This window comes from Crocodylus siamensis, chromosome 7 (assembly GCF_052110815.1).
Source record: "Crocodylus siamensis isolate JL-2025a chromosome 7, ASM5211081v1, whole genome shotgun sequence".
Taxonomy (NCBI): domain Eukaryota; kingdom Metazoa; phylum Chordata; order Crocodylia; family Crocodylidae; genus Crocodylus; species Crocodylus siamensis.
The window spans coordinates 61,628,404-61,640,744 of NC_143401.1; the positions used below are offsets into that span (position 1 = coordinate 61,628,404).

Consider the following 12,341-nt stretch of genomic DNA (forward strand, 5'->3'; position numbering starts at 1 on the left):
TCCCACCCACTCCCCCAATCTTTGTCCCTTCCCCCTACTCCCCAGTCTTTGCCTTTCCCCTCATACTCCCCACAGTCTGCCTCTTCCCCCTCCCCATTGCCCATTATCTGCCTCTTCCCCCACACCTTACTGTCAGGTGACACCTAGGCTCTGTTCCCTCCCAGGTCATGGAGCACAGCACAAGCACATGGGAGCATGGCCCTTGGAGGCCATGCAGCAGCATTGACACTGCCGATTTGCCAAGCAGGGGACAGAGTTTCCCTGTGCTCTGTCCCCAGGAGGGAAAGTGGCCCAAGCTAGAATTTAACTTTGCCTCTCAATAAGGTGAAAAAGGGGGCAGAGGACAGAGCAGAAGCTGTAGAGGGCAAGCAGAACAGGGGAGGTGGCTGCTGTGGATTTGACTCTGGCCTCAACCTGGGTTCAGGGCTAGAGTCAGAACAGCAGCACTGCCTGCCTCTGCTCCCTTTCTCCCCCACCCACTTTGTACACAAATCTAAGACATGTGACTTTTACCCATGCTTAATGGTGGGGGGGGGCACGCCTCATCTTAGATTCAAGTATACGCGTTAAATAATTCTGGTGCAATATTAGACATTAGAGGTCCACCGATAGATATTTTGGGAGCCAATACTGATAGCCAATATTTAAGGAGGCATATCGACTGATACCAATCTAATATCCAGTACAGCTGCTGGCAGATGGTAAGTTTGGTGTGGTGGAATGGGGGGGGAAGACACAAGGGGGAGCAGATCAACACCCCCCGCAGCGAGGGAGTGGGGCATGGGCAGGCACTGTCCAGGAGGGGAGGCAGGGGGTGCGGGGCTAAGGCATGACTTGTGGGTTGGGGGCAGCTCACATTGCTGATTGTACCACTGGAGGGTGGGGGCAGCAGGGCATGCATCCCCAGATTTGTGCAGCGCAAGGTGGGTTGCAGCTGTGGGGTGGAGTTAGGGAAGGCAATGCATGGGGGTTTTCCTGCTGGGGGCTAGGCTCAAAGCAGACTTTGGCAGCACTGGGAGGAGGCTGCAGCCACCCCAAATTTTGCCACAGCTCTGCTCCCAGCCACGCACCACCACCAGCTACCTGGAGCAGCCCCGCCTGAACACCCTGTCTTCACCCAAGCTCCAGAAAAAGCCAGAGCTGCACAGGGTGGTAGCACAGGGCTGGGAGCAGAGCTGTGACAAAATTTGGGGTGGCTGCAGCTTCCTCCCACCACTGCCAGAGCCTACTATGAGCCCAGAACCCAGCAATAAAAGCACTGTGCAGTGCTGGCACTGGCCTACAACTTCATCCCACCCCACACCACACAGATCCGGGGGCACATGCCCCTCTTGCCCCCACCATCCCAAAGTGCAAGCAGCTGCAGGAGCTGCCCCCACCCCATGAGCCACATCTCCATCCTGCACCACCCCCCGCTCCACCTGGACAGTGCCTGCCCCTGCCACCTCCCTCACCACTGGGGCATTGATCTGCCCACCCACATCCCTTCCTTCCCCTTCCTCTTTTGATTTGCCACCTGGAAGCAACTCTCCATGCTGCTGGCTCTGCTCTGTGTTGCGCTGCATCTGCATGTAACACCAGCATTTATTAGCCAAATTATCAGCCCCTTAAGGTTGATATCCAATATAGACAAATTTCTTTATATCAGTACTGACCTGATATCAGATCAAGGTATCAGTTTATTTCTATTAGACATCTTAATTATATATATCATTCTCATTTTTTTGTACATAAAAATACCTCAATTAAAGGTCTACTATCACAAGACCTTTCAAACCAGAAGATAAGACTGTTTCTCTTTCCACCTTACAAATTAACTAAAGTAGATTCTATATATATTTTTTCTAGATGTATATATTTATAAGAGACAGAAAAAGAATCTACTTGTGTGCATGTGCATATGTCTAGGGAGAGAATGCAAATGCTTTCCTGGGCTAGAGGTCACTTTGGTGCTGTGAAAGGACACACAGGAAGTTGTGTATAAGAAGTAGGAGAGATTTGAAAGAAAGGCAGAAAGTAAGAGAAGAGAGGAAGGAGTGAGGGGGCAATGCTGATAGAAGCAAACAAGAAAGAGCCCATAGGAACAAAGTATTCACAAAAGGGCAAAAATAACTCAAAGCAACCAAGGGTTTTTAATGCCAAGATTAATCCCAAAGAGGAGGGCTAGTGGAATGTGATAAATGTGATTTATCACATATTCATGAAACATTTATGTGGCAATTTATAATCTGTATTATTTTTTGATTGCTCTGCATATATCAATGCATATGCATGTAAACACTAGGATGCTGCTGAACATTTGAAATAATATATTCAGGGGAAGACACAAAGCCCAGAATGCTGTACTGTTTGAGTTAAAATTCATCTAAAGAATGGAATACTGGATAGGAAATCAACATATACATAAATCAAGACTAGTCAAAAGTGAGTGAAAGTTATATGTCCAGTAGCCCATGTGAAAGCAAGTTGGTTGATGGTGAAGTATCTACATCAAGTTTACTCAATCCCCAGGCTGCAGGTGGAATCTGGTCCTTGACACCTTGCCATCTTGTCTGCAGGGCTCTCCATAGGTCCAGAAATATGATGGTGGGGAAGCAGTGGTACCCTTCTCCCGCTGACAAATTTCTAGACTTGGAGAGCCCTGGGCCCTGTGCACTGGATTAGAAGCCTAATCTCAGCATGCAGGGCAGTACCAGGCCTCAAGGCCCAATTTTGGTGTGGGGAGATGGGAAGGAGTAGATGCAGGCCCCAGAGGCCTAATCCTGGCACGCAGAGGCAGGAGGGAGCAGTGCTGGAGCCCAAACCTGGCATGCAGGGGTGGGAAGGGGTGATGCCAAGTTTTCAGTGCTCAATCCCAATGTAGAGGTGGGAGTGGGCAGTGCCAGGACCCTGGGCCACAACCCTGATGTGCAAGGGTAGGAGGGATAGAACTAGGCCCTCAGGGTCCAATATTAGGATGTGGGGACAGGAGGAGGTGATAATTGGCCCCCAGGGCCCAATCTTGGCAGAAGAAAGCAGTGCCAGGTTCCTGAGAGCCAAATTACGTCATGGCATTTCTGTCCAACCCACAGGCCAGCCCCAGGCCATTCTTCTGGATCACAAGGCCAAAAGGTTGAACACCACTGGTCTAAATTATAAAACCATCACCAGTGTTGGCATGTTCCCTTGGTTCAACTTGTACAGAAATAAATATGGAATGCAATGTGGAAGAATCAAAAATAAGGAATGTGCCTGAAAATAATTCCTTCCACGGCTTCAGTTTCATTAGCTTTCATTTCTGATGTAAACTGTTTTCAGTAATACAAGTGACAAAATAGTAAACAGGTATGAGTGGTAGTTAATACAGAGACAAAAGTGAGGTATGTCCCTCAACAGGGATGTCTAACTGGTATAAACAAGGTTGTTGGCAGTTTCATTTGAGATGGTAAGAGTTGGATGCTGACTGATGCTCTCACCTTTTAGATGTCTATGTCTTGAACACTGCTGAGAGAGACAGATAGGTGCTCTTTTGTGGATAAATAACTTTACTTGTCCATAGTTGCTCAAAAAGAGCATTGTTTAGATTCTAAATTCATATTTAGATTGAAAAAAATGGTGTGTATTTACTTTCATTGTACTTAAGGTCATTCAATCCAAGTATATCAAAACACTTAAATATTAATGGATGAATAAGAGCAGGAGAGGAATTATATATTCATTTTGTGGTGCTGAAACTTGGGAATAAAGCACAGAGAAATTAAGTTATTTACCCAAGAATTAAAAATGAGATGAAAATCAGATGATCTCAACACTGACATATGATCTAGCCACAAAACGATCATTTCCCTTTTAATATTTAATATGTATTTTAAGTCCCAGTCTTGGTGGCCCAAACAGGATTATGCTATATATAACTACTGTTGTGTCTTATTCCATAAATATTTTGTTATTGTTTACTCCTATTAAAGTATTGCAATAAATATGCCCCTTGTTCTCCCTCCCAGACAATTTCAAACTGAATATATTTCCCATGTGTGTACAATACAGCTATTGAACCTTTTAGTCTTTTAAAAACTGGAAAATAATGAAGTTATCTCTCAAGACAGGGGATTAGAGATGTAGTACATGGCAAAGAACAGCATATTATTTATTGAGTTCTTCTGTCCTATACCAATTCACTTCTCTATATTTTGCAAAAGATTCTTAAGGGACCAACTTTATATTCTAATTGAACTGATGCAGTACTCTTTGAACCTCATCACCTTAGTTAAATTAGGGAAATAAAATCAATGTCATTACTGAAAGGCTACAAAGAAAATGAATTCCAGTCATTTTCTCTGTACTTCCTTTATTTCTTTTCATATTGAACCTGAAACATCTTCCTAATTGGTACTGATTCATCAGTCCATAGGATTGAGTATGTCAGAATGAAAGTTAAAGGGTTGTTGCTGTTAAATACTCAAAAGTAGAATGTGGGGTTTTTCCATAAGAAATATTGAATTTTGCAGACTTCAATTGTACATTTAGAAGAAGGGAAAACCTAATGCAACATAATATAGATTGTAATTTTCATCCCTAAATTACATTGGATAAACCCATTAAATGAAATGGTTTTTAAACTGCATTATGGTTTGTTTTCTTCTGCCACTAATACTGATCCTTGCTTTTTCAGTATGTGCATTAATTGCAATTCCATAGCTGTAGCTTTTGACTCATAAATCAGGCAGTAACAATGACTTTCTTTTCTATAGTATGTAATTCAGTTTGTTCAGTAGGAATAAAATCAAGGTGATCTAGTCTCTGTGTGGATTTCTTTTTGTGTTACAAAGAGGGAGACAAAGAACATCATGTTTCCCTTGATGCACCACTGCCGTGCCCCCCCCTTCTACCCGTGCAATGAAGGCATCAGGTTTGTTTGCTTTCTTGCTATTTTTTTTTTTGTGCATATAATAGTAGTTTTTAAGAGCCCAAATGAAGGACTAGTTCAGTAGTGCTCATGGGTGACTGGTGCCTCCTGAGTTGGAAAGACACTTGCCCGCACCCTGACTGGATCCCACAGGCCGGGGGGGGGGGGGCGTCCCCTGCAGTCGATCCCACATTGCCACTGGTGGTGCTCAAGCTATTGGCCCCACAGGTGAGATAAACAGTGCAAGCAGGTTCACTGGCAGGATGGAGCCCTACACACCAGGATTGTACTTGGGAACCTGCCACCACCCTTGCCTGCCCATGCATGTTAGGATTTGGCCCTAAATGCTGTAAAATTAACCTAAAACTGTGTTGATGTTTCCTTGTTTTTCCCCAAAGGCAGTGGAAAATTATTAATCAAAAGATGCTTTCTCACAGCTAAGTTTAACATATTTATTCTCCTTAGTATGAATTTTGCAAGTACATTACTACTAACATCCCATCCCATAAGAAAAATATAAAAGACAGAAATCTAGGTCCAGTTGCCAGCATCTTAATGATGAAGAATTGATCAGGCTTGCAGAGGTGAGGTTGGAAATAGGATTGTTTTAATAAACCCATTTTTTATCCCTCTATATTTTGGAATATAAAATTTGGGGTGGCTTCAAATTGGCAGGATTTTTTGAAAGTAGGGAAATTTTATGATGAAATATCATCTGAAACTAATGCTTTAGCAATTGTACACATTGGCCAACACTGAGAGATAACTAGGTATCTGCCAATCCTATCAAAATGCTACTATAAGTCCACTTTTGTTTATGTATTTATTTTGAAATAGAAAACATTACATTTTATTTTTCTGTAGTGCGTAATTATTAACAAAAATAGTGGGAGAATATCATGGAAAATAAAATTGTATTAAAGATCCAAATATCAAAATGAATGGGTGGATACAAACATTTTACACTGCAACCTTGCATTTTTCCTGGTATTTATATTTCCTTCCCATGGTATAAAAACGAAACGTTTTTACTGATTTAACTTTTACTATCTCTATTTATTGAAAGGAAGCTGTTTCATTTGAAAATGAGAGACAGCTATCCGCTACTTATCCTTTTGTTTTTATTTAGCAAATGAAATTCTGTGATATGTACCAGTTCTTGAAATATTCCTATATTTTTTCTTAATGGGAAAGAATCTTTTCATTCCTTTTTTTTCTTTCAATACATTACCATATATTTCTTTGGTCAATTCAGTAATAGAAGTAAACTGTACATCATATTATTTTATCATTCATCACAATTATTGCCTTTTAAGTAATAAAACAGGGAAGCCTGAGAGAGGAGTTTTTATTTAGTGTATAAGAGGTAGATAATTATTTGCACCTGATAAAATTCACATGGATATAAGGTGTTCAGTTTCATATATTATAAGCCACCTAGGATGACTGTCTTTTAGTGGGCCATTATTAAACAAATCAAGGATGAAGATAATTGTCCATAAATTTGTCCAAATGTAAGTTTTATATTGCTTTTCTAGTTGGGGATTTGGCAGTGAATGAGTAACTTCAAGTTCAAATATTTTCCCACTGACTCCCCTTGGACTTCCTTTTCTTATGTACATACTTAATGTTTCAGTGACTCAGGTTGTAAATGTAGGAAGCAGCTGATTTCCCCAGAAAGCATCTTTGCTTTTATTACAGGAACGTAACAACAAAGGAAAACAGACATAATTATTCTAAGCCTTAGATTCCAGCTTTAAAGAACTTTCTTTTAAAGGTTGAAATTCAACAGTTTATTTCCAATCCCCTGGCTTCCAATTCCCATCCCCTACCAATCCTTTTCCTTTTTCATTTCTCTCAACTAAGGTTATATTATATCTTTGTATTGTCCTATTGTGCACATTAAATTCCTTCAAGTTTCTGGTACTCTAAGGAAACTATATTAGTTTACAGTTTATAAGCTTTAAAACGTTACCCTTGTTAACAGATTCTCTGTTTTTGATTGTGCTATGACAACCTAACAGGTATGGGCAAAGACTAATATGGAGAAGAAATATTTCTGTATTTCTGTAAGAAATACTATAAGAAAAAGAAATTCCTTTGTCTAATTTTGCAGGCCCCCACCAGTGAGTGAAAATGCACCTAAAGGAACTGTGGTTGTTGCTGTAACTGCTGCTGCCTTGAATCAGACAATTATATATTCAATTGTTTCAGGAAATGCAGATGGTAAGTGCTAATATATCAGTGCAATGGTATGCTTTGTGGCATGTTATTTAAATATTTTCAGAAAGTAATAATTGTAAATAAAAGAGCTAAAATAAACACTGCCTTAATATGTCCAAGTAGCTTCAACTAGTCCTGCTCCTATTTCCCTATTTTTATAAACCTGATGAATTCTGCCTGCAGAATGGAATTACTTTCAATATGGCTGAGGAAGCTGGAGCAGAATTTGCTTTTAAATGTTAAAAAAGGCTTTAAAAAAATTGTGTGGCTGTGGTATTGGAGAGAAGGTTGTTTCATGGATCAGGAGCTGAATAAAAGGGAGGAAGCAAAGGGTAGAGCCAAACTGCTGCTTTTCAGGAAGGAGGGAAGTCAGAAATGGATTCCCTAAGGTATCTGTGCTGGGCCCAATATTGTCCAACCTGGAAATGGGGAGTGCATAATGAAATATCCAGGTTTGTAGGTGTACAAAATTGTCCTGGGTATTCTAGATGCAAACTGATAGAGAGTAGCTGCAGAAAGATCTCACCAAGTTAAGTGAGTGGGCAAATAAATAAAAAATGAACTTCAAGTGCAAGGTAATGCACCTGGGGAAAAATAACCTCAACTATATGTTGGGCTCTGAACCAGCTGTTATGACTCAGGAAAGAGACCTTGGAGTCATTGTAGCTAGCTCTCTAAAAATATCAGCTCAGTGTGCAGTGGCAACCAAAAAAAGTCAATGAAATATTGGGCATCATTAAAAAAGGAATAGAAAACAAAAAAAGAGAACATCATCATGGCATAATACAAATCCTTTGCATCTCTCAAAAAGGATGTAGTAGAATTAGAAAAGATACAGAGAAGGGCATAAAAAATTATCAGAGGTATTGAACAGCTGCCATACCAAGGGAGACTAAGAAGGTCTGGGACTCTTCAGTTTGGAAAAAAAGCTGAAAGGGGATATGATAGAGATCTATAAAAGCCTGAAGGGTTTGGCCAAGTGAACAAGGTACTATTGTTCACCAAGTCCCCGAATACTAAAACTAGGGAGCACCCACTGAAATTAGTAGGAGGCTGATTTAAAACTAACAAAATTAAGTACTTTTTTGTGCAATGCGTAGTTAATTTATGGTTTTCATTGCCATAGGAGGTGGTAGAGGTAGATGGTTACAGCCAGTTCAAAAAGGGACTAGACAAATTCATGGATGATAGCTTTATTAATATCAAAACACAAGCATAGTAATAAAAGCCTGGCTGGAGGCAAGTGGAATGTCAAGTAGACTTTTGCTATACAAATTTAGAATATTAATTTATTTTAAATATGACAGTACAGAGGAACAGCAGTGAAATAGCACCTCAAGTAGGCAGAATTTCTCTGGAGCTCTTACATGTTCAGGAAAAGTGCCTGTGTGAAGCTTCAGTCCCTGATTCGATTCAGTGAAGATTCAGCCTGATTCGATGGCTGAATCTCCAAATCCAGACTGAATCAGAGGACCCTTAAATCTCTCCAAATCGATCCAAAACCTCTGAATTGATTTGGAGAGATTCAGCAATTTGGATGTAAATATAGCTTTAAATGTTTTTTCTACATATCTCTAGGTAACAGGGGATCTGAATGCTGTGGGGCTGGGGCAGATGGAGCATCCCACAGAACCACTGGGGGCTCCCTAGCCTGCTCAGCAGCAGACCTGGAAGCGGACCAGAAGCACTTCCGGTCCACTTCCTGCTCCATCGGGGAGTGAGTGTGTGTGGGGGCGGGGGGGGCCCTTCCGGTACTTCTGGTCCACTTCCAGGTTCACTGTCGAGCATGCTGGAGAGACCCCCATGCTCCTGTGGGAAGCTCCATCCACCCCAGCACTGCAATGATCATGGGCCACACTGCTACCTCAGGGAATGTAGAAAAAAACTTTTAAAGCTGTGTCTGTGTCTAAATTACTGATTCTCTGAATCAGCATTGAATATTCAGATTTGGATTCAGCCAAATTGAATCAGGGACAGTAACCCGAATCAACAGATCGAATCACTGTCCCCAGTTTGGTCCTAATCCAAATCCAAATCTAATAGGGCCTGTTTCACACAGCCCTAATAGTTTTCTACCTCCAAGAGACTGCTTCTCCTGCAGGGCCATCCTTGCTCTGCATATTAATACAGAGTAACCCTTTTCTCTATGGCATCATGGAATAAACAGAATTTGTGCTCTAAGGGGGGCAGGGATATAGGTTGTAGCTGTGTTGGTCTAAAGGCAAAACCAGTCAGAACTCTTGTGCTAGAGGCAATATCTTTTATTAGATAAACTAGACAGTTGCAAAAATATTTTTATATTTGCAAGCTTTCAGGCTCACACACCTTTCTTCAGGCAATGGAGAATGCAAAGGCTGTAAAATTTCTCCCAGGTAGAAAAGAAACTTCATATTGGACAGGACAACTGGAGGATGGTATCTGTTCTCCTGCGTGGAAAAGTTCAATTTATGGAAATTAGTTTTGAATAAGTTAGAGCAGTCTATTTACCTCAAAAGTGTCTGATGGCAAGCAGGGCATTGAATTTTGATTCTTTTCTTGTTATGTCGTTTCATATTGCACAGGAGACGTGGCTGGAATGGAGAAGTTTAGTTGTGGAAAAGCTGCTCTGAGAGTATGCAAATTTAGTTCAGACAAAGGGCTGGAGAAGGGTATTAGTTATGAGGTCTCAGGATATTTAATTTTGCTTTTTTCCTGTAAAATTGTTAAGTTTTACACAAGAGGACATGCATTGTAACCATGTGAGGCTATTTGCAGTCACCTGTGAAAGAGGATGGCTCCTTGTTTGCTCCTGGACAGATGGGTAAAGCAGCTCACAGTCTGTAGTCTGTAGGTAGTGGAGAGTTTGGGGATTTCTTTATTAAGAGAATAGTTTTCTGAAAAAAATAATTCCCTAAGTTTTAAATAGGATATTCACTTTGTATTTGTGTATTGGTTTATCTCGCAACACGGGAATAGAAGTTCACTTTATTTTAGAATCCTTTTTTCTTTAATCTGGCTCATTCAGTTACCAAAATTGACTTTTATCCCCAATTACTTTTCCTAAGTAAATAAATCAACCAAAATGTTGGTAAACTATTGAAAACTACATGAAGTGCAGCCTTGCCCATCAGCACAGTAGTGATTATAATTTTTTGATAATAATTATTATAGATATTGCAGTACAATACAGGGTAATATTTTTGTTAACACAGTCAAATTTTCAATGAAAGTGCTGATGGGGGATTTATATGCCTCTACAGGAGTTCAGTGCTGTTTTCTGCATAATAATAAATAGTGTCTTTGAAGAATAACATATTCCTGGCTTTGGTATGCCATTGTTTGCCAGCCCAGTGCCAAAACCTGTATACACTTGATCAACTCCACCCAGATAAAATATTAGGAAATGATAGGCTTGCACAAGTTAATTGCACCAGAGCATCTTATAGAAAAACCTTGTTAGGACTAAAGTCAGTTGCAGTTTCATTAAGATGATGCTGAACTTCACTTATTTTTGTTGATGACCATGGCTGAAATCAGTTCTTCAATAGACTATAATAATGGTTAAATGTTGTTTTAAAATATTCTTTTTTTAAATTCATACTGAATGCTCTAATGAGACATCTGCCTCCTGTGAGTCCACAAATTATTTATAACAATTAGCTTTATAGGTTGCATTGATGGTGCCACGCTACTGGATGAAAATTCTGATATCTCTCTAATACATTACAGACCCTGCCATGCTGTAATCACAGACATGTAGGTTGCATTTAAAGAAAGTCTTTGTTTAAAGGAAAGAGTACAATTTCAGTTTCATGGTTATCTGACACTAACTTGAACCCTGAAAATGACAAGTAAAATTATACCAGAGATTTTGGGAAGAGAGTGGATTATTGCTGCAGGAGTGAGTTTTATTTAGATGGCTTTTGCAAGGTTTTCCCAAAGTTTGCTACTCCAGCACCCAAGTCCAGTGTTTATGTCCAGCCATTATGCCCCTTTGAAGGTAAAAGGATGGTGAAAGCATGTATTCCTCAGTTCCTATACTACTGAACAGAAATAATATCTTTGCAAGAAAGTAAATTTAATCATAACTAATTTGATTAAATATATAGAGGTTTAGAAAGTTTTTTTTTTTTATGCTGGTTTTCAGATGTGTTTGACATGAATGAAAGAACAGGTGAGATTACTGTTAAAAAGCCCCTTGACTATGAATCTGTGAAAAGCTACGAACTTCGAGTCCAAGCCGACTCACTAGAAGTTGTTCGCTCGAATCTACGTGTACCTTCCAAAAGTAAGTTACATTATTTTATGGTTTTCCTATTTTATTGTTTGTAAATATCTTTTGAATATAAACATTATATATGACTATTTTACAGAGTATTCAATTAATTCTAATGCATTCTAACTAGTTTCATGATGATTTACTTCGAATACTATATAAAAAATTGTATCAAATGTATCATAGCCTATACATTGATGATAGTCATGTCCTCTCTTAGGACAGAGATGTAATGTGGTGTAAGATTAAGCCATCACTAATTATGTCTTCAATGCACAATTGTAACTCCTATTGATGCTTCTGGGAGTTACAGTTTTATACCATTAGGAAGATGAATCACCAGGAATGTATATATGTTCTAATTGTGATTATTGTTTCTCTTTTTACTTTAAACATGAGATATCCCCCCAAAAAGGCACAGTTCATTTTTGTCAATAAATTATGCCACCCAAATTAACTTTAACTTTTAACATTTAGCATTTAACTTTTTCTGCTGGGTTGATTATTGTAGGGATTGATGGGTTCTAAAGCTGTCAATGGTGGTCCTATGAAACTTCAGATTGAAAGCTTTTTTATTAAATCAGTCAAGAAACATAGTTTTAATACAAGTAACACAGGTTTTCACTCTCAAAGTATGAATCTGCCAAAACTGCAAACACTAAGCATACCTGGATTATTGGGTATAAATAACACTACCCCCCCATAGGAACATTTCACTGCAACATTTTTGTGTAAGATCTATTTTGAATAAAACCTAAGATCATCTCCACAATATACTTAGTGTTTCAGCTGAGTTTTAAGGAAAATCTAAAAAATAAAAGACATGCAAAGAATTCTCAATTGATTATTATAAAATCTAGAGTTACAAGGGACCTCTAAGGTCCAATCCTTTACAAAGTCACAGAACTCACTGTTCTTAAATTTTCCAAAACAGATAACTATCCAGTGCCTCTTTAGAAACCTCCAAAGAGCTTTATA

The 12,341-nt window shown here is 39.5% G+C and overlaps 1 protein-coding gene across 2 annotated transcripts in view; it reads left to right on the forward strand.

The window, feature by feature from the left end:
• PCDH15 (protocadherin related 15) overlaps positions 1–12,341 on the forward strand; it is a 1,613,120-nt gene that overhangs the window by 1,446,419 nt on the left and 154,360 nt on the right. For both annotated transcript variants that reach the window (XM_090057186.1, XM_090057185.1), the window contains 2 exons: positions 7,002–7,111; positions 11,235–11,375. In XM_090057186.1, the coding sequence (XP_089913312.1) occupies positions 7,002–7,111; positions 11,235–11,375 (251 nt within the window). The remainder of the gene's footprint in view (positions 1–7,001; positions 7,112–11,234; positions 11,376–12,341) is intronic.